This window comes from Corvus moneduloides, chromosome 1 (assembly GCF_009650955.1).
Source record: "Corvus moneduloides isolate bCorMon1 chromosome 1, bCorMon1.pri, whole genome shotgun sequence".
In the NCBI taxonomy this organism is placed as follows: Eukaryota; Metazoa; Chordata; class Aves; order Passeriformes; family Corvidae; genus Corvus; species Corvus moneduloides.
The window spans coordinates 92,236,749-92,259,891 of record NC_045476.1 but is presented as its reverse complement, the minus strand read 5'-3'; the positions used below and the strand labels follow the sequence as shown (position 1 = coordinate 92,259,891).

General features: G+C 38.5%; 2 protein-coding genes across 2 annotated transcripts in view; both read left to right on the top strand.

Moving 5' to 3' along the window:
* Positions 1 to 5,798, top strand: part of LOC116448427 (protein cordon-bleu-like) — a 116,372-nt gene extending 110,574 nt beyond the window's left edge. The window contains exon 12 of the mRNA XM_032118752.1: positions 5,121 to 5,798. Coding sequence (XP_031974643.1) covers positions 5,121 to 5,164 — 44 coding nt within the window. The 3' untranslated portion in view covers positions 5,165 to 5,798. The remainder of the gene's footprint in view (positions 1 to 5,120) is intronic.
* A 15,069-nt stretch (positions 5,799 to 20,867) lies between these two features.
* LOC116448423 (protein cordon-bleu-like) overlaps positions 20,868 to 23,143 on the top strand; it is a 29,145-nt gene continuing 26,869 nt past the window's right edge. Inside the window, exon 1 of the mRNA XM_032118738.1 lies at positions 20,868 to 20,963. The gene's annotated coding sequence lies outside the window, so the exon portion shown is untranslated. The remainder of the gene's footprint in view (positions 20,964 to 23,143) is intronic.

The following is a 23,143-nucleotide window of genomic DNA, read 5'->3' as shown; positions in this document are numbered from 1 at the left end:
AATCAAAGCAGAAGATCCTATCAAAAATATTCTCAAACTGGGAAATTCACTGTAGTATTCAATACGGAATCATTTATTGTGATACCAAAGTATTGTGCCAAATTTCCTCAAAGCAGTAAAAAAAGGGCTTGCACATTTGCCAGCGTTAAAATGTGTCTCTGGAAGATACTCCCCTGGAAGCTAGTGACTCCTAAGTAGAAAATCATAATGGTTTAATGTTTTATCTTCCCCCTTGGTGCTGCTTCCCTTCTCAGCAGCCCCAAAGCACAAGCCCGAGAGTGTAGGAATGGATCAGACCAAAGATCTGTCCCTGCCAGCATCCATGTTCAGCAATGACCACATGCTTGAGGCAGGGTATGAGAGCAGGACAAGCAGGTAGTTGTGGTTCCTCAGTGTACTTTCAGCCTCTAAGGGCTTTCCAAATAGCAGTAGCTCAAGTTCTGTACCCTACAAACTGGCAGCAGCTCTTTAACTTTGCAAGTGGTTCACAGAGTACAGTGAAAGACACATGTATTTGTTTAGTTATTGCACACAGTGTTGAAATAATCCCCCAGACAAAGTTATGGGCATTTCCTTTGATAGCTTCAAACACTGTTTTGCATAAAACAACTTAATCATCTGCTTCTCTACAATGTCAAAATAATGAAAACCAACTCAAAAAAAAAAGAACAGAAAAACCTGTAAGGTACCTACTGCAAAATACTGACCTAAGGCATCTCTTTTTCTCAGGAAGAGTCAGGAAAATAGTCATATAAAGTATCTGAGAGGTCAGCAAACTCAGGCAGTTTGACACTTCAGAAGATAAAAATAAAACATATTTTTCACATTTTCTTACACTGCTTTTTTTCAATTTTTTTATTTAACTCAACTATCTCCTTCCTTATGTCTGCCAAAACCGGTGATTTTAACTGTTAGTTATAATGTACATGTGTGTACTGGGCTCAATTCTGGTCCCACTGCTGTTGGTTTAAGACCCACCTTTTCCTTCTGCCTTAATTATTTGTATGTAAATAAGAGCGGAAGTAGATCCAAGAGAGACCTTGGATGTGGGTAAGGGAAAATCAATGTGTAATTTAAAAAAAATAACAATAAACAGAGCAATCATTATCTTGCAATGAAGTAACAAGTTAATTGATCCCCCTGTAGGTGATGGACGGCAGGTGCCACAAAAGCCTCCTAGGGGCACCACTCGTGGTCCCCCCCAGTTAGTGATCCCCCCACCCCCACCTTACCCTCCTCCTGGCAGTGACATTGTGGATCCATCAGTGTGTTACAGAGAAGCAGATGTTACAGCACCAACAGAGCTGGTACCTAAACGTATGTTTGAAAATATCTGTATTTGCATTTCCACTCTTTTGATGATTACTCTCAGGGGTAGCTTTTCCAGACTTTCCTCTCTGCTCTCTAGACATCTGTGTCTGTTTTTCCCCCTTTTTCCAGCCTGTTGTCTTTCAAAATGTCCAATGCAGTGTAACTAACTAATACCAAGTTGTAACTAACTAATATCAACACTTGTTTCGAGAGAGTTTTGCATGTGATACCTGGCCATTGTACAGAAGCATTTAAAAATAACCATCAAGCTTTTTTGCTTTGTTCAACTGAAAAAAAAAAAAAAATCTGTTGTCTTGTATTAATTCCCCAAGTTTGTTTTTCTGTACTAACAATTTTTTTGTCTCCAGAGACAAGTCCCATTGAGAGTCAATGGGTCTGTCAGTCTAGGTTGAAAACTACAGTATCCTCCTTAGGAAAATTAAACCATTTACAGGAGCTGTATATTGTTAAAGGCCATCCTGTCCTAATGGGTACATCTTTCTTGGCATCTCTTGGTAGTCCTTTGTGTGCTCTTCACCCTGGGGCATAACAGTTATCAGACAAAGAAGTACAATATTTTCCATGTCCCCATGTACTTGTGAAAAGCATGTTTTCATGCTACTTTTTCGTGCTTATCCATTGACTGCCTTTAAATCTTTGTACACAATCCAAGTCTTTGATCATGTATTATGTTCCCTGTGGGATTGCCCTGCACACCCATGTAGAGCCAATAAAAGCAGCAGAGCTCTGCACGTTATGACATCTCATGGATGCACTTCCTTTGAAGACTAGGAGGGTGTCTCCTAACCATGGGATAGAGAAATGTCTCCATTAGCTGCTAATCTGACAGAAGGTCTCTTTCCAGGACCTTATGTTTGCCAAAAGTACTCTGCAGGTTGCAGCTACTCTGATACATTATTGTGGGTGTGTTTGCTGTTGATTACCAGCTAAATCTAAAGCAATATTTTTCAAATCTGTGCTGAGGAAATACAATTGGTAAGTTTTATTGGACCTAGTGATGGAAATTAAGGAGATCATACTAACAGAAAACATGAATCTTACTGAGGATTAACCCTAAGACATCTTTACCAGCTTATGCACAGAAATCATATCATACTTAAAATCTTCTTTTTGTTCTAGATACCATCAGCTTGCCTACAATGTTTTCTTTATTAAAAATCTATTGTGGCCTTCTTTGCATTAATATTTCTGCTTCATTTGATTTTCTATCACTGTTAATTTTGCAATGCTTTCCTGATCTACCTTGCTGATCAAATACCCTTTAATCAATGCAGCCCTGATTTAATCAGTGAGATAATTTGCTCTTAAACAAACATAGTATCTCAGCCAAAAGGATTTAATGAAGCTTGTACATAGAAACAAAACATGCATTTTTATTATCCTCAATTTACTGAGAGCAAGAGCTTAGTGGGTACTGATTTTAGACTTAAAGCATCAGTGTTGGAGAGCGACAAGTTTTAGCTCTGTAAATATGCTGTGTCCTAGCTAGATAAAGATAAGTGTGTAGATTTACACAAGAGAAGTGTGTATAGATGTACCCATGAGAGACAGCAGCATGTAGGACAGATGCTAATTACATTGCCTAATGCCACTCTGAAAGGTGCTTAGATACCGTAGCGATTGAGCTGTGTAAGAACAAGGTTTTGCAATGATGTCTTTTATTGCCTGAGAATGCCTCAAGCAGTGCAAATAAGATTTGGGTGGTAGATTCAAAGAACAACAAAATTTTTGATCTTCCCAACTCTAACCTCAGTAAACGTGTTTTCTCATCGAACAAGGTGGGGAGGAGGATGTTCTGAAGTCATTCTCAAAACAGCTTTCTGTGATGAGGATTGTGGTCTTCCTTTGCTGTGTGGGTGACTGTCAACAGCAGTATGTCTTCCACGAGAAAAAATTCCCATTTAGAAATTCTGTGATATGTGGAGTTGAAATTCTCACTCCTTTTGATCTGCCACCGTCTGTGAAGGGACTGTCCTTCACCCTTCCTTCCTTCCTTCTGTTCTTCCATCCTTCCTCCCTCCGTCCCTCACAGTTGTCTCCTTGTGCTCTGGGAAACACATGTTGAGGGATTTTCATTTCATAGAGAGTGGTGGCCATCACTCTTCACTGAGTTTCCCAAACTTATGTGGAGTGTAAGTAATTCATGAGTATGAATAAGATACTTCAGCTTTTCTGTATCAAATGGTAAGAATCTCTTCCATAAACGAGTACAAAAGTTCCTCACAGTTTTTGCTCTTAAATCTTTTTATTCTAATTACCGGACTGTTTCACTAACATTTGGTCTGGTAGAACCTTAGCTGCATGTTGTGTGCAGGTTTAAATCGATGTGTTTATGGGATCCTTTCTCCTTCCTTATCTTACTAATCAGATTGTTCACAGCCTGATTCTAAGATTGAGTGTACTTTGGGAATGCAGAGATGGAGATTGTTGCATGGTGTTTGGTTATGTCACATTGCCTGTGGAGTTCCCAATACGTGAGTTGACAGTGAGCTCTGTGCTACTTACCTGAGGTAAAGAATGCACATAGTGAAAGGCTGCTGCACCTAGACAAACAACTGAAACGTGCTGCCTTGAAATGTCAGCCAGCTCGTTAGAGTAAATTCAGTATTCCTGTGAAACTCCACGATCAGCTCTTTGTTTGGCTAGTTACGAGCTATCATTATGATATGCAGTAAGAAAAGCTGTATGAAAAAGAATACACAGTTCACCTCCCTGTAGAGTGAGATCCCGAAGTTAAAATTTTTACTCTGGCACTGGATAAGTAGTAGTGCTCTCAGGGTTCACACTGGGTAAGGGCTTGACAACTGATTGATTTGTAAATTTCAGAAAGTGCTCTGTCTTTGAAGAAATGAAATCTTGATTTGAACCTGTCCTTGTTTGTAACTATAGTTCAAAATAGTCAATCATCACTTAATTGGATGGTTTTTAAGGGGTGAAGGAGTGGGTACAAGCATTTTATTTTCTGTAAGTGACATACATACTACCAGTTGAATAAAACCAGGTTAATTTTAAGGAACCAGGAGAACAGAAAAGAGCCTTATATCTAATTTTTAATTTTTTTTTCATTATATCACTGATGAGTGAACAGATAATACAAGCCAGCTGACAAAGGCAATGACAGTTTCACAAGAAGTTCAGTCGTATTTCTTCAGTCACCTTAGATATATATCTAGTCTTTCACAGGGCTAGATTCTAAGACTTGGGTTTTGTTAGCTTGAACCAAAAATGGGTTCAAGAGGAACAGAGGAAACTTCACTCTCTTACATGTGACTCTAAATCAGTTGAGAGCTGAGGGCTGCTATGCCGGGAGTTTTGCTGGCTTGTCATGGTACACTGCTTTATAAGGCACGTGTCAAGTGACCCAGCCTTTTCTTCCTTAGAGGTGATCTTTAAAGCAAGAACACTTGCAGGTGTGGCTTAGGAGGCTTTCATTGCCCTCACTATTTTTACTCATTCAGGCAATCTGAGGCTAAAGAATGAAGTTGAATCTCCAGTCTCATCTATCTTGCACCTTCTGGAGAATTAAAATTCGGGTCAGGTAAAGCAGAATTCATAGACATACTGCATATCAGTAGGTCTTGTGCTGTTAGGATTGAGTTAGCTTACACATGAATCCGGGGAGTCAGTCTCAGAGCATCTGTGGGATTCCAAATTTTAACACACGTGCCCATGCACCTACACCTCCTTTGGGCATCTGATATTTTAATGTTATTGAGCATGCTAGCCATTCTTCTCACTGACCTACACAATACTTACAATTTTATTCTTTTACTCTTTTCCCCCAACAGTTTACTGTTGTGCATCATTTCCTTCATACTCCAAGCGTGTCTGACAGACCTTGCCTCTCCTCCTATGACCTTCATACTTCTGAACCTCCTGTTGCCTCTGCTACCCTGATTCTTCTGTTGCCTTCCTTCCTCCCCAGCTGGAAAAAAAAACCCTCTTTTTCTGACTGAGATTTTGGCTTCTTTTCTTTTTAAACTCGCACATTCTCTTTTAATTACTATTGATTATTTTTGGCTGTGGTTCATACTCATTTGTGAGATGTATGCTCCAGAACTGAATGGTGTGTTATATAAATCTGTATACCAGCCTCAGAAAAATTATCTGTCATTCTTTTCCAAAAGATTCTCTTTATTTTGAGCCATGGTTCAATTTGATTTGATGTTGCAAAAGAGTGTAGGTTTGGGACAGGGTGTCTTACTTTTCATATTGTTAAAAATTTTAATGAAAAGTTTCTAAAAACATTGTTTTTTGCTTTCTATTACTCTAAGTATAAAATTTTGTATTCTCTATTGTTCTATCTTCCTCTTATTGCATCTATTTTGTTCCTTTGAAACAAAACTAGAACTGGGCATGGCCTAGTCAAGTTGAAGTGCAAGATTCTTTCTATATCTTGGCTATCAATCAAGCTGTCAAGAAAAAAAGAAACAGGAAGATCTGTTGCATCTATAAGGGGCTTAAAAGGAATACCAAGAACCAATACCAAATGCACTGATTCATATTCTTTACTTCTGCTTTCATCCTGATGCTTAATATGAGTAATTTTATCTTGATGCTGGAGACATCCTGTGGAAATCAAGGTGTGTGTTCTATTTCTGTAACAAAAAATGCAAACACTGTTTGCTCAACAGAAATCTCGTTCCACAAGTCTCCTTTTTGCACTTGTACTAGGAACAGTCAGTGAGTTTTAATTAAAATATCATATATAAGTTTGTACTTAGCAAAATCTTCTTTGTACTGAAGGAAGTTCTTCATGAGAACGGCCCATAAGACATATATTTTTAATAATCCTGAACTACAAACATAGGCTTTATGAGTTGCAATGTAATGGTGCACACACCCAGAACTATTCTGACCTCGCATGTACTGTGCTTTAAGACATTCATGTTATTTAAATGAGTGACTTGCAATACATAACTCTGATTTAAATGATGAAAAATTATTGTTTTACCCTCAAGCAAATAATCATGTTAATCTTGAATCCTTTCCAGGTAGGCAAAATGGAGAATAAGAAAGCAAAGCATTACTACAAATAATATGAAATATGACTAAAATGGGGTTTGACAGTTTTTAATACAAATATGACATGTAGTTAATAAGTTTTAAGTGATGCTTTAGAAAGTATACTTAGTACCCTAAGGGTCTTCTAATAAAAGTGGAGTAGATTTGAACTCTCTGAGCTGCCAGGTACTTTGTAATACCTTCTTAAGACAGGACAATAGTTTAATTGTAAGTCTTCTCTTAAAAAAAAAAAAACAAGTAGGTGTTCACAATGTGAAGATTAAGAACCTAATTTACCCATTCTCATTACTCTATTACATCCTATTTGTAACTCTAGAGTTACCTGGCCCATGGAGTTCAGACTAGGGTAAAAGTAATGAAGTGGTGAAACAAAGTGTTTTATATTGAGTACAACATACTGTGTAGTGTCAAAGCAGTTCTTTCCATTGACACCATTTTCGCTGAAAGGTGGCACAAGTTTTCAAGAAAATCACATTTTTAAAGAAAAAATTTCCTTGCTTTGAAAGGATACAGCTATGGCTCTTCTCCACATTGCTGGCATGTTTCCTATGAAAAGCAGTCTCTTCAGGTAGTCTCCTCAAGCTCTTAAAAGCTGTAGGTGAAAACTCAAAAAGTTAATTATTTATACTTAATTTACCTTTTCTTTTATTAAAATGCAAAATTTACCTCTAAAATATGTTTGTGGGAATTAACACTTTTTGTGAAATCCTAGATAAAATATTTTAAAGACCAGCTTAAGCTAGCCAGCTCTGCCTTTCAGGATTTTAAAAAAAATCATTGCTTATGTTCACTCATATCCTTTGTTTATTATGATTTCATAAGTTACAGGTACGTATATACTATTAAACAGAACTTACAAAAAAAACAGAAGAAAATTTTTTTGCATCTTTACAAGAAATCATCCTAGTTGTAAGAAATTATACTGTGACATTAGCATAGTTTGAAACCTCGCAGTACTGTACATGGTGTCAGAAAAAACTTTCAGTGACACTTATGAAATCCAAATCTGTGGAGTGGAATGGCACAGATACTCAGTGTATCTGAGTCAGTACTCAGTCTCAGAACTGTTAATTCATAATACCATGTGTGCAAGGAGGTAAAGGGCTTAAGCAAAGCATGATTGCAGGACTGGGAACTCACTGGGAGTTGGTTCATGAGCAACAGCTCAGCCCTGAGGTACAGTTGGGGAATTCCTGTTTGTTCCAAGCGTCAGCTCAGGATTTGTGAGGGCTCCTCAACCTGGCTTCTGAAAGAGAATGAGTTTTTCTGTCATGTGCAATAACAGGAAGGAGTATCAGTTTAGGTCTCCATCTGTTTGATGGAGTCTTAGGTTAGCAGTGATATGAAAGGACATTGGCTTGGTTTTACTCCTTTTATTTTAATCTTGGAGACATTGGAAGGGTAGTGAGAGTGACATGGAGAAGTTGATAACAAATAGACTACTAGAATACGGTTTTTCACCAGAATGCTATTACCAGAGTTAGTAAGCAACACACTTAATATAATCAGGATTTTTCTGTATTGCCAAACAGCCTTGTTCAAATGCTGTCCTTCAAGTTAAGATATCTGGGGTGAAAATCAAATAAGCAATCCAAAAAAATGGAAAATACCATTGAGCCATTTCTGGAGGACAAATAAATGCAGGGGTAACTTATAAATCAAAACGAATTCCTGTCATACAGCTCCAATGTCAGTGACATTCAGTGCTCTTAGGGAATAAGGACAGAGGTATAATTTATGATTAAACCTATTTTGATGAATTTTCTCAACTCGTACGAAATCCAGTGAACTAGAAACTGATTAAGCTTCGCGGTGCACAAGATTTTACTGAAATCCTTTTGTACATTGGTCACCAGAGGGAGCCGGTGTTGTCCCAGATTCACAGTAGAGAGCAAGCAAGAATAACGCTAAAAGTGAATTTTAACCTGATAGATCTCACACTTACAAAAAGTTTTTCAGTTTTTAGTTTTTTGGAGTCGGTTTTTTTCTGCAACTAAAAAGAAAAAATACATTTTGTTTTTAGATTTTTTTAAAATCAGTTTCATCACAAATAAGAAAATTAAGATAAAATTACATTTTCAGGTGATGCCACTGCAATGGCGTCTTCCAGATGCAAGCTCAAATCTCTCCTCCAAGCTTTCTCAGAGGATGGTGGCATATTGGGTTGCCTATTATATTGCATGGATATTTCCTCTGTATCTATGGCAGCTGTGCAAATGGTAGTTAGTGCATGTGGTTGGTATACGTGCTTGAAACTATGTGTAAGTGCATAGGAGCAGGTCAGGTTTAGTACCAGTATAGAAAGACTGTGTTCTGCCTGGTGGATTTAATCAGCTTGAGTCTTAGAATTTTAAAATCATGACCAGATCAGTTTAGTACCCATCTTCTTTCACAGACAAATTACTTCATTTTCAGCAATCCAGTCACTCAGAGACTAAAATCCCTGATTCTCAAAACATCCTTAAATATCTTTTCTACATGTAATGCTTTCATTTTTTTTCTTACAGTTGGAATCTTTGAGGATTGAAATGAATGTTATCTTTCTTACTGGGCAGATGGATTTTTTCCCCTTTTCTAATGACAAGGCTGTAGAATAATACTAAACTTTGAACTCATTCCATTTTTGTCTTCAGAAAATGTGCTACTGGTCCAGCACTGAAAATTATTCTGGGCAGGTAAAATATGGAAAAAAATATTCTAAATATGTGAATGGAAAAAGGAAATATTTCTCTTCTTGTTGTTTTTCAACTGGAATTATTTAAAGCTGTCCATGGCATGTAGAGTGCTCCAGTAAGTGCCAAGGGAGAATGATGGGTAGAGAAATCATCCAGTTCAAATTGTATGATAAATTGCAAAGACTTATGATGCATTTGTTTATTAAATGTATGGCCATCCAATCTATCACATGCCCATCATCTGTCCCTTTATTATGCTTTTTTAAAGTAAAATCTGTGGTCATTATTCTCATACCCTCATCATTTATGTTTACAGCCAGTTTAAGCCCTCTCTATTGTTCTGTTCCAGTATAAAAGTGCCTTTTTTTGAGAGCTGGGCTCTGTGTGTGTATGTATGACAGCAGTTCTGTCTTCTGAGCTTGGCTTCCAGTCACTACCATGACTCTCATTATATATTTAGTACATGCAGTAGGCACCATTTAACGTTCCATACAAAAATACATGTTATTTTAGAAGACAGAATGGAACTTATTCCATCCCTCGAAAATTACAGCTATGTTGTTTTCTGATGTCATTGCAAAACTATGGACTCCCCCCTCAACGACAGTGAAACAAAATTGCTGTCTCTGTTTACACACTTCTTGTTCACAAGCTTCTGCTGTAGCAGCTCCATGGGTAGAGAAGTCCACTGCTAAAATTCATAAGAAGTTGACAAAACAAAAAGTGACATAATTAGTTCTTTGTTTATCCAGAAGAGCTTACAGGTAATAAATGCTGATTTTTGCTGAGGTGGATGAGGTGAAAGGTGATCTTGTATATTTCTCTGCAAGAATCCCCTATTTTGTTCCTTTCTTATTGCATATTCTTCTGTAGTGCTCTGGCTCCAAGTAGTAAATGACTGTTGAAAGCACCAAGGCAAAAGAAAGAATGAATGACTCCAGAAGCTGGTAACATACAGAACGGGTATCAACCACTGAGTCCTTTCTATTCCTTAAATGTACCCTGAACATGAAAAAATTTTTTTTTCTGTTCAGTTCTAATAAGAAAATTGTAAATTTGGGTCACCAGATCTGCTTCATTTTGTCATGCCTTGAGAAAGTTCTAAGGAAGGAGTCTGAGTCCTGGGTACAGGAAACACTGATTGGAAAGTGGGGGTATTTTGTATCCCCTTACATTCCCTTACACTATGCTGCCTGCCTGTATTGGAAATAAAAGTTGTTATTTTTGCAGACTTTGAGGCAGAGAAGTCAGTCTGACTGTAAGGGAGCACGCTCACTTTGAATAATCAAAGAAAATGTTTCCTGGTTACATAAGTATGGGACTGGGCCCCAGTAAATGAAATAGTCTTTCTAGCCTCATTTCCTGGTATTTAGATTTTTAACTAGCTATTTACCTATTTCCTGTAGTGTGGAATAAACCTGGTCTTCCCTTTTCCCATCCTGACTGAATGTCAAGGCATTTCTCCTCTAATTCCCTTGCAGACCAGCTTTGCAATCCAAGTGGTCTGTGGATAAGCTGTGAATGTTTCTTCCAAGTGAAACAAAATTCCCTTTTTTCTTCTTCCTTAGTCAAAATAAGAGCATTTTTAACTACCAGAACTGTACTGTTAATACTTGAGTGGCATCTTGGACACACTCTGCTGCCCTTGTATGGTGGAATGTGAGGAAGTCATCATGCCCATACACATAGAGCAGCTCACACTTTATCCGCAATAAGCAGGTCTAAACATCTGTGTTCAACCAAATACATGCATGTGGTACAAGTGTGTGTGTGTGACAGTGTTCATCCTGGGTGTGAATTTGAAGTTATGCCAGGTTTACACATAAGGTATGGGCCAAATCAAACTGGAAGGTTGGTATTTGAAGTGGCATTTGTAGTGCCAGATCGTACTGATTCAAACACAGGCAATGCTCAAGGAGTTACAGTAAACAAACTGTTGAAAATTTTTCTCTGTTCCAGGTAGGTGATGATTCTCATACCAAAGTGCTTTTCCATCCTTAGAGATGCTCATACGCAGTTTTTCCTATTACCACTTCTAAGTCAGTAAACACTGACTAAAATGCCTGCCTACTTTCTTCTAAGAAACTGAGAATTCTGGCCATGGACATTCACTTCTGGGTTTTCGGGCATGAGGGAACAAAAGGCTGAGAGCAGAGAGAGCGTTTCTTTTGTCAGCTCGTTTTGTGGATTCCATAATTGGTTCCTGGCATGGATAAAATAATTACTTTCTAACCATAAGCAAAGGTGGGGTGTAATGGAGGACAATGACCTAAAACAAAAGAAGATGGAGGAAAGAACGAGAAAGGAGCACTATAACAGACAAATACAATTTTTTTCTTCTAAGACTGTTGTGATTGAAAGGTGAAAATAAAGTTTCTAAATATATGGTGCCCTCCCGTAAACAGCGAAAGACTGGTAGGGGATTATCTGCTTACTTGTTAGAGCAAACAAAACAACTAATATTTCTACTTCAAACATCTAATAAAAATTGTTATTGATTTCTGATTTTTAAAACATGTTGGTAAGCATTTTTCTTTTCTCCTCCATGTTTGTTTTTTTTCTCAATTTTTTCACTTGACAGAAAGTTAAAAACTAAAAGGGAAATACTTTTACAGTTTGTAAAAGCATAAAACTTCATGCAGAAATAGTTTCAACTTTTTTTTCTAAACTTATGGAAACATGCAACAGCTCTATTTTTAAGGTGTGTCTATGGATGAAACAGTCATGTTTCATGTTTCATTCAACAGACCTGAATGAATATACTTCTTAAAACATAAAAATTATGATGAAATATATAAGAATTGTAAAGATTGTATGAAAAAAACAATTACTGGCTTCAAGTTCAAGATAAGAGCTTTGTTTACTTAACTTTTACTTGTAAAAGATGGAGCATTTTGGAAGGCAAACAAACTGTTACGGGACTTGTTCTCCAGAAAACCTCACAGTGGACTGCCAAAGACTGTAAAGGGCCACCCTATATAACTTACTGGTGGTGTTGGAAGTAGATGACACTTTGGGGTCTACTGCATGAATGTATTGGTATCTTGGTTTTGTTCTGAAACCTTTTTTGGGTACTACCAGTCTCAGACATGTTAAATCAATGCTTAGGAGTGACATAATTATTTTTTGCTAAGTAAAACTTATGCCACCGTTCTCCCCTAAAATAAGCAACATCTTTTTTTTTTTTTTTTTTTCCCAGAAGAGATCTTATCCCAATTAAATGTAATGTATGTGACTATTTTATTGATTACTTACAGTTTAAAATGGTATTTTTTCACTTCTAAAACTCTTCTCTGCTTGCCTTCAGAGAATTAGAGCAATATGCTGATTAACTGACCAGTCAGTTAAAGAAACTTAGAGGTTTAAGTCTCCAAGTTTTCCAAATGAAAACATTTGGGTAAAAAAAAAAAAAAGCATGCATATACTGTAATTTGCTTGTTTGCTCCACTGCCTTGTGGACATGCCCAGCTTCCTCTGTACCTGGCAGCTTTCCTGTTCTGTATTCATCATGCTAATCAATGGGATTCAGATGTTCCTGAAATAAAATCATTTGTCTTCAGCCTGCTCTTACAAAGGACACAGACTGTACTAAAAAGGCTTTTCTTCACTTTCAGAGTACATTAAATACATGTTCATAATACAAGGCTTTGGCAATGTATCGATTGCATTCTTTTACACAAAAAAGTCCTTGCACAGGGAAACTCCTTGCGGTTTTTTCCACAGACTTAAATTAGTGCCTGTGAGAAAATTAGCAGGCTGAAAGCAATTGAGACAGAAATCTTTAGACTTGCATGCTGTAATGGGAAGAGTAATAACAAACCACCAGCTTGATTCTGTGCTGGTTTGATAGGGGCCGCTCTAAGGTGAGTGGAGACTTTTATAATACCATGCTGAAATTATGAGCAATCAGGAGAATTAAGGTAATGTTTGAGCATTACTGTACAAACTGTACTGTACAAAGTAGAGCAGTGGCCAGTCACACCTGCTAAAAAATTTTCCAAACACACTCCTTGTGTAGTGGTTTTAGGAAAAGAAATTAACTGGGTTTTTGGAGTTTAAAAGAGAAGGTGCCTTTTTTTTTTTTAATTGCCATTTTGGTTTTTTAATTAGGGATAAGAACAGGAAAGAGAGAGGGCAATAATGAATAAAAAAGGGAAAAAGTAGATGAAGATGAAAATCACAGGAGCTTGAGGTTCTTGCTTTTCAAAACCAAAATGGATGTTGGGATTTGAGAACTTTTCCCTTTTTTCTTTCTTTCTTTCTTTCTTTCTTTCTTTCTTTCTTTCTTCTTTGTTTTCTTATTTTCTTCCTCCAGACCCCATCAATTCCTTAAGCATTTCTTTTGAACTTCTGCATTAATGACTGAGTTCTCTGATATCTAAACCCCACCATGCTTGGAGTTGCAGTTTTGCTATTGTTCATAACATCCTTCCCTCAGTATCCCTGGTAAATTATAGAGAATGAGCTTTTATGTCAACACATGAAGAAAGTCTCTGTGCTCTGTCCTACCTCTTTATTATAAACATCTGGAACTGAACATCAGACTGTTATTCTTCCTGACTCATTCAGGAGAAGCTGGTAGCCAGTTTAAAAGTTACTGGAGGGTTTCATAGACAAACTTAAAACCTAAACCAGGGTGACCTTCTCAGCCTAAACTGAGGAGGAACTGAGGCTAAAAAGAAAGAAACTCAAAGACATTCCAAATTTCCCCCTTTTATGCTGCTCCTATTTAAGCCCATTAACTCAGGTGAAAAATTCCCCAAACTAGCTTGCCTGTTTTGAGGGTGTGATCATAGCAAATCTTCAAATTCTAGAAATGGCCCTGCTCCAGCAAAGCACTTAAGCATGCTTAATCAGGTACCCCATTATACAGCATGCACATTATTATTGAATGAACTGTGTAAATGAAAGCCTTAAAATGCTTCACATGAATAAAAATGCAGACAAATTTTCCCTGTGGGGATTCATCCCATGCAGGAGATATCTGCAGCTTTGCATTTTAATCAGTGAACGGTCTGATCCTGCTGCCATTGAAGTCAGGGGCAAAACTTAACTGCTGCAGAGGAAGCAGGATCTGATACTAACAGCACATAAAATGAAAGGGGGAAATTTTTTCCAAGTGGGCATTCAGATGATGACCCATTTCTTGCATCAGGCTATTGTTCACCAGAGCACCAGAGATGGCACTGCCATTAACATTTTACTATCCACAAATCAGTACAAAGCGTAACATCCAGTTACTGCTCTTGCATGTTTGCATTTTTTGAAGTTAATAGGGAAAGAGAGCCCCAGGGCAAAGCATGATTGATGAGATAATTGACTTCACAAGAGGACTGTGGAAGAGCAGGCCAAATTCAGCTCTGACTTAAGTTTTTCTATCTCTGCTTATGTCTGAAATAATCTGATGTAGTCCATCTTCTGTCAAAGAGGAGTGGTGGCATGAGAGCAGTGCTCTTCTGTGAGCACTTTGTTCTCTACTTGTCTGATATTCCTCATCTTACTAGGCTCCCAGGGAGAGCTTCAGTGTGCATTGCCAGAAAAGGTAACTTCATGTATGGAGTGTGGAGTTCATAGAATCAAAGAACCATACGATGGTTTGGATTGGAAGGGACCTTAAAGATCATCTAACACCCCTGCTCTGGGCAGGGATACATTCCATTAGACCATGTTGCTCAAAGCCCCATCCAACCTGATGTTGAATGCTTCTAGGGATGGGGCATCCATAGCTTCTCTGGACAACCTGTTGCAGTGTCAAAATGAAGAATTTCTTCCCAATGTCTAATCTAAACCCACCCTCTTCCAGCTTAAAGTCATTCCACCTTGTCCTATCACTGCATGCCCTTGTAAAAAGTCCCTCTCCAGCTCTCTTCTTAGGCCCCTTTTCAAGGAGCTGAAAGGTGCTATGAGGTCTCCCCAGAGCCTTCTCTGCTCCAGGCTGAACAAACCCAGCTCTTTCAGCCTGTCTCCACTGGAGAGGTGCTCCAGCCCTCGGATCATCTTCATGGCCCTCCTCTGTAGTCATGATACCCTCCTTGCATTTGATTCTTGTCCCATGCTGTGGTTGCTTGGCTATGTCTGTGTCACTGAAGAAGAAGTCCATCTCTTGCTATAATTCCGTAAAACCAATTGCCCTTATGGGCCTCTGCAGCATGTGTGTGCCTGTTTCCTGCTAGTGGAGACCCAGGGGTGCGTGGCAGTGTTTTAGGTGCTGAGTGTGATTGGCTTGCACTCTCCTGGCCTCACTGCTCTTGGTTTGCCCTCGTCCAAGCACGGGAGTCTGGTCTTCAAAGGGCCTAGGAAACATCCTTTAAAAATGGTACAATGCCCTTGCGGAGGGTATCACACAAGAACTCCAGGGAGATAATTTAGGTACTCCAGCCCTCAGTTTTCTTCCCTGCAAGAATAATTTTTTCTTTACTGGGCAGACTGTTCAGAAGGCACACTGTTTTAGTGACAAGAAGTGTTCACGTACTCGAATTAGTCTCTCACCAGGTATATGCTTTTATTGACATAATTGGATGTCTTACAGCCCTGAGAAATATGATAGCAGAGTAATCCAGTGTGTATGTGCAGTAAAATGTGTAATAACTAAACTCAGAAAAGAAACATGCTCTTCTAGGTTAAAATATTTCTGGAAATATAATTGCCAAAGTAAACCACCGGCCCAAGTTTATTGAAAAAGCCTCTTGGAGAAGAAAGCAAGTATTTCACTGATCAGGAGGTCCAAGAGGAGTCAGTTAATATACATCTAAAAAGGTCAGAGTAAATCTTTGTGTCTTTATACTGTAGAGGTGTATGAAAATGTTTTCATATCTAAATCTGGAGCTAGCTGCTGAAAATCTTCTGTGTAGGTATTTACATTATTGGCGGTTTGGCTGAAGTATGTTTTGGCCAATTAAATGGAGTTGTTTTGTGCCAATTTAATTGTAAGTTAGAGAGGTGGTTTGTTCACAAAATTTTCTCAGGTCTCTGTCTGACTTCAGATTATTCTATAGGTACTATTCTATAAAAAGAGAAAGAGATGTAAGGGAAAACGATGGATGCACTGATGGGGGAACTGGAGGGTTCTGCAAGAGTGATGAAATCCCATTTTGTTAACCATCACTACAGCCTGTAGTTCACTATTAGCTTTAGGTATTACACAAAACCAGTATTTGTTGCCATTACTGCCTAGTAAGTCTGCATTGATAGGAAGGGTTTTTTTCTCATTTGTGCAGCAGTTCTCAGTAGAATTGCTTCTGTGCCCAAAACAAGTATACTTTGTCCCCAAAAATAGAAGGCAACTGTTCAAAATTTTTTATTTGTATGTGTGTAATACCTAATGGTTTCAGTAATAGATTATTACAGGTTGACCTGATTCTCTTCCACCCTTCCAATCACTTTTAATTAGAAATAAATGTACAACTGTGAGTAGAGTGGTGTCTCTGTACTATGGAAAGAGCCCTTAAATCCCACAAGGGTGCCTGTACATATGTGTATGTGTGCTCGGTTTAGGGTTGGGTTTTTGTGTCTCTTCTTTGCTGAGCTTGCTGGCAGCCAGTTGCTGGGGAAGGAAAGGATAATTACAATGCAAAAGTGTTTTATAGTTTTCTGCTGGGGATTATGCTATAAATACGAAACTGCAGTAGAGATTTTATGGAATTGTTAACAAACTAAGGAAGAGAATGAATTGATACAGAGTGCACAAGAGGAAAAAGATGGCAAAGTTTAAAAAGAAAAGTTGAGCAAATGGCCTTTTTTCTGTGGTCTTAAAAATCACCTAATAAAACATTGTTTTATTGCATAGGTACACTAATCATTTCTGGTTTTAATCATTACACTGCATATACTTTTCAAGCAATTTTATAGTGTGTGTTCTCTAAGGTGGCTCATGAAAATCACCTTCACAGTCCATTTGTTTAGATGCTGCAGCATGCTTGGTGGAAGCTGACCACCTCTGAAAAGGATGCAGATTGGCCAAATCTATCACTTAAGACTAATAATTCCCAGCAAAACAGGGAGAGTGAGTTATTTCTTCACCAGGCTCATTATACTGGGTTTAGATCTCGATTTTCCTGTCCTGCAAACACCCCCAAAGAGCCCTGTTATTTAACACAGCATGGTACCAGTGTTACACGTGGTGATTTATGAAGTGCAAGTTTGAAGCTATCTATAATTGCTCTTAAATATATTTCTGTGTTATCTTCCTCCTCTAACCTACGTTGTCTGCTTGTTGGCAGTCTTTTTGAACTGCACAGATTAGGCACCCTGCCCCTCTCCTCACCTGAAGTAAGGGACCATCTAGAGCCCTGAAATCACCTTGTGAATCATTCTAGCTTGCTGTTAACCTCAGATAGTGAACACCAGGAACTGTTGTGAAACTCTCCCCATCATACTTTATTGTGTATAAAAGGAAATTAAAAACGCACACTACTGATCAATTTTCTAAAGTCTGTCCTTCGCAAAGCCAAGTGACAATGTTCTTCAGTTAATCAGGGAAGGATCTACTTTGACACATGATCCTTTTTCTGTCAAAGAGCATTTTACTCTTTGTGTCACTTTATGACATCTGATCCCTTTGAATAAGGAAGGCTAGTTACTGGCTACGATGTAGAGTTGTTAGAGAGTCCAAACAAGGCTTTTATAAAAGCAAGAAGCTCGTGGGTTCAAGAGGGTGCCAAAAAGGAGAGGATGAAAAGCAGTTCAGCAATAGCAGCAGCATTCTAGGTCAAATGGGCTTTGCAGAGGTCAGAGAGTCTTTTTCAGTCACTGAAGAAAGGATTGTGGGAAAGAAATAGGAATAATAAAGTCCAATATGCTGATCTTCCCCTGTCTGAAAACCTGTGCTGCATTAGTTCAGAAATTTTTCTTTGCTTGTTTGGCAGGTGGTAAAAATAAAGGTCTGAAATGGGAGAGGGTAGCAGGGGTAGTTTTCTCTGAGTCTTTCAAGAGCCAGCAGACATTTTAGGTAGTGTTGTTTTGAGAGAGAGAGACTTCACAATCGTTTGCAGTGTATGTATGAAAGGAAAAGCAAACAGTGCGCAGATCTTCACAGCTGCTTGTACATGGGAAAAACAATGGAGGGACTGGAACACTCTTCAGTTCTCATTCCCTGGCTTGATCCTATCTTGTATTGCCTTTGGTGTAGGAAACTCCATTGCCAAAAAAGCTTTTGCGAAAGTTACAATACTCTTCTGTTGTGATATCAACTAACAACAGTCAAGTTTAACCTCAAGGGAAGTGCTTAACTACCTCAAATTCATAAGGAAGGTTAAATGAGTCCACATTGCATTTATTTTTCAACCATAGGAGAGTATACCTAGCTAAGGTAACTGTCATTAGTTTAGGATTGACTATGGAAATGCTGAAGATTCACAGGGTGTAACTAATAACACTCCATTTGTACCTTTCTGATGATGTGTCTGGTGAGACATGTCCTTTGTGAGTCTTTTAATTTTTGTTATTGGTGAGCATGTAAAGGAATGGATTTAGTTCTGTTTGCAGAGTTTGCAGTGAGAATAACTTCAATTAAAGAGCCTATTGGAAAACATGAGGATGGGGCATAAGACTAGGAAGGAGACTGAAAGTATCTCATAATGTGAGGCTGGAAGTTGCATGCAGGGCTGTGTGAGTCAGCAACGTGCCCTTGCAGTGATGAAGCACTAACCACAGGCTGGGTTGCACTACCAAGAGCACAACCAGCAGATCATAGGAAATGATTATTCCCCTTTACTTGGCTGCCATGAAGCCACGTGTGAGTCCATTGTCCAGAAGTGAGTCCAGTTTTGAGTTCTGTGTAACAAGATACTGACACACCAGAGCAGAGGCAGCAGAGTCTGGCAGGAAGTGTCAAAGATGTACATGAAGGTGCTGAGGCAACAGGGCTTGTTCAGCCCTCCCCTGCAGAAGGGAAGGGTAAGGAGAATTTGAACGCTGTCTTGCATCTAAACCAAGAGGAAAGACTGAGACAGACTCTTCTCTGAGATTCACTGCAAAAAGATAAGACTGCAACAGTGACAAGTTGCAGCTAGAAATTTTTTCGTTTGACATTAAAATAATATTCTTAAGTGGGAGAAGCATTAGACATTGCCCAGGGAGTGATTCATGGTTTTTTCCAGAGAAGCTGTTGAGTCTTCATGCTTGGAGATTTTCAAAGCTAAGCTATTCAGGGCCCTGAGCTACTTTGTCAAAGCTGGAAGATAACCTTGCTTTGAGCAGGACATTGAACTAGGTGACCTCCAGAGGTTCTTTCCAAACGAAACTGTTCTGTGATTCTGTGACCTAAATAAACTGGGCCAACATTAAGCTGCTCTACATCCTCATTTTGGAGGAGGGCTGGAGCTGCAGAACATGGGACCTCAGCTCAGTATTTCCTGACCTCTTTTTCAGTTTCTGCAAGGCAGTTCCAGGAGTTGGGAGAGGAGTGCTTTGGAATTGATCCATTCCCCCACTCCTCTAATACTATTGTTAAGGTATAACAGTGGTCATTTGTTTTCTCTTAGTTTCTTTTAATTTTTTAAAAAAGAAGAAAGGATGCATGTAGGCTCAAATATGCTAAGAAGCCCACTGAATTAAAATAATTTTAATTGTGATAGGGAGAAGGCCACCCATTCTGTCTAGTACTTTATCTGCTTACTGAGTGGTCTTTAACACTTACCTCTACATACAGGTTTTTGATCCATGAGCAAAACATATTGTACCTGCGTGAAAACTCTTAAGCTAATCCTGTGTTCTCCATTTTCATAATCTCTGTAAATAATTGCCATAACAAATGTTTTCTTTTCCCATCTCTTCCATCAGCCTTCTTTTCCAAGTGTATGAATAAAAATGTGCAGTTTCTTAATACTGGTCTTTTGTGATGGTCTTAACTTTTTACTTCCAGGACAAATAATTACAGCAGTATTTCCTTATCCTGCTAGAAGTTTTAAGTACTGTCAGTGAAAGAATTATTTTCTAATTTGGGGATCATTATAAGAATTAATATTCTTTAACATCACGAGGTTTGTGGTAATTTTTTACAACTTCATTATAATAGACCACTTGAACTACAGCAAAGCAATTTTAGTCCATGAAAAGAAAGTTCTTTGGCAGTGGAACAAACGATGAAAGAAATTGTAAAACAATTACCAACTTCTTAGTAAGAGTTAGATGACTTAGGGAAACTCTGCATCTCTAAAACGATTGTGAACTTCAGGTTACTCATCACGTAGGGGTTGAATCCACTGTTACATCTTCTGTCTGTCCTTATTGAATGTAATAACAAAACATCAGCAGTGCTGTAAAACCAGAAGCTAGCAGCACTTCCTGAACAGTTAGGATTTACAACCTGTGCCCATTGGACTCAGAAGTGATGACTTGGGCTTTGGTGACTGATTTTGTAAGCCCAGGTGGGATAGGCATCTTTTGAACACTTACGTCCAATTCTAATCTCATTCAAATTTGATGGTGGTTATTTTCATAGTAGTAATCAAAGTATTTTACCCATGGAAGTCTTCACGCATTGAATGAAATGTTCATTTCTGAAAGTGCTGATTTGCATTTAAACCAGGTGAGGTTTATCTGTCTCCTCATCATTGGCATTCTCTGTGAGTAATGTGTACATATATGCGATATCAAACTGCACAAGTGCAGATATGACTCCTCTAAACTCGGAGTTCAGTGTTTTCCTAATTACTTACAGGCTATTGAGATTAAAGCAACAAGATCTCTTTTGTGTTAAACAAGAAGCTCGCATTCTTTACTCATGAGCTACTCTCCTCTTTCCCTCTTGATGATCACAGGCAACATTCTTGCAAACAGACGTCCCAGTCCATCCCCCTCTGTAAGAAAGCCTTTGTAACTTGTGGTTGACCTAATTGTGCAGCGACAGCACTGCTGCTGCGAATCTGGGGAGATCCCCAGTACAGCACTCATGTGGGCTTAGCAGTGTCTGCAACCTGAAGCAGGATATAGGTAAGCGGCAATGCAAGGCTTTGAAGGACTCTCTCCAGTTTCACGTGGGGTTGAGATGTCCCATGGAGACTTTAGAATAGCCGTGACCATGGACCTACTTCTGCATACTTTTCAATATCATACCCCACCTGATGCCAGTGAATGGGGTCACGTTACTGAAAAAATGATCTTGGCATTGTTATAAATTTGAAAACTCAGTCTTCTGTATAGAAATGTTTCAAGAATATGTTGTCTGTGGCAGTTGTTATTTGTTCAATCCTGAAGTACTTGCTGAATACTCTTTCTTAACCTGGGTATGTCTCCATGAGGTCCTGAGGATCAGAGCCTGAATTTGTCTTAGTGTTATGACAGAGGAAAGAGAAGAAAATGTTGAGATTTTTCTTCATTCAACCAACAAAAAACCTCAGTAGCACCATCATTGTGGTCACACTGTGTTAATGTGGGGTGGTTTTCTGCATGTGCATCCCTTAGAGAAAATAAAAAGCAAAAATTGTGTATCTACTACTAAATGTTACCCTGTTCTCCATGTAGAATGAGAAAGTTTTATAAAGTATTTTCTGACTCCTGGAGACAAGACCACTCAGTAATGTTGAGGCAGGTTTTTTTCATGTCATGTATCATTACCCGGTAATGCCCATCCCATCTTCAGTTTGCACCAGTGAAGGCTTAATCAAGCATGTAGGAGGAAGAATAGTTCTTACTTAATCCATCCGAGAATGGCTCAAATTTGAAATGGGTGTTTTAGTGCTGCTCTTAGCTGAAACAAGGTTGTTAACATGACACAGAACCATCACAGTCGTGTTTTATATGTGTGCTTGCACATTCAGACGAGTAGTAGTGGCAATCAAAATGGTTTGTCTCAGCCAGTAACTCTGTTCAGTGCCATGCGTTAGCTGTGTTAAAAATTCATGAATCGTCTTGGTGAAGATAAAAGATAGGGAAGCACTTTTTCAAACTGACAGGCTTGAAGAAAGGGAGACATTTTGGTTTTGCTTGAGCATTGGGAATTTAATCATTGAGTAGAAAGATGACTATTTGTATATCCATGCTTTGGGATAAAACTGCTTTTTAAATGAGGTTCTTATTCTGGACTGGGTGCTTCATCTGCCAAGATCCAGATGTAACAGGGATCAATTCACCCGTGGACTCTGATAATAAGAGATTGGTTTTCATTTTGTTCATCAACATGTGGGGACAGTGGGCTGGGAGTGGGGATCCTGCTGCAGAGCAGGGAGAGACTTGAGTGTTGTTGTAACTGCAGTAGGCAAGTAGGTCTCTGTGACCAAAAGGATCTAAATCCCTGAGCAGAAAGATGCAGGAAATAGTTGCAGGCAGGCAAGAAGAGGATGAGGAAATGTGAGAGACAGCGAGGGAGGAAAAGGCTGCCCCCCTTGTGTCAGGATGTGGGAGTAGGTACTCGGTGATAAATTGCTATGCCAGCTATAGGGTGGAGGTCATTTATGGCATCCATGTGACAATAGATTTGTCATGTGTTACAGAGAGGTCTCTTTGCATCGAGGTATATATACTGCATTGTGCATTACTTCAAAATCTTTCCATGTGCTTTCACTCTTCAATTTCCACTCTTTAAATTGATTTCTTTGTTATCCTACTTTGTCCTGGTTTTAACATATTGTAGCTTTTATTAACATTTGTTACTGGGCTTTTTTTGTTCCTCTAAAAGCCAAGAAGCCATATACTCATACCTGTTTGTTCACTGTCTGTTTTTGTGGGGTTTTACTATTTGATGTTCAATGTCAAATTATTCATATTTATCCTTCATATTGGTGTTTTCCTAACTGTAGTTCTGTCATAAGCATACTCAAATCCATTCAGTGGCACATCCTTAGTTCCTGTAATTGCCATTTTTAAATGGAACAATCTCTGAGACTATATTCAGAATCTAGAACAAATGTTACAGAAAATAAGGTCAAAGAAATCAAATAACATTGCTTCCAAAGTTGCAATAGAGTCTTTGGATCATCTTCCATCATTAATATCAACGCTTGACAGCACTTAAAAGTTTAATCATGATTTGTAACCCTCTGAATTTTATTGCTTCTGCTGTCGGAAATCAATTTCAGTACTTAATGGCATCTTGTAACCTCAGTCAAGGAGAATGTTGGCTGGATTTTTATTCTAGTTTTACTCGAAGCTTCACTGCTAAGCTATATCCTGAC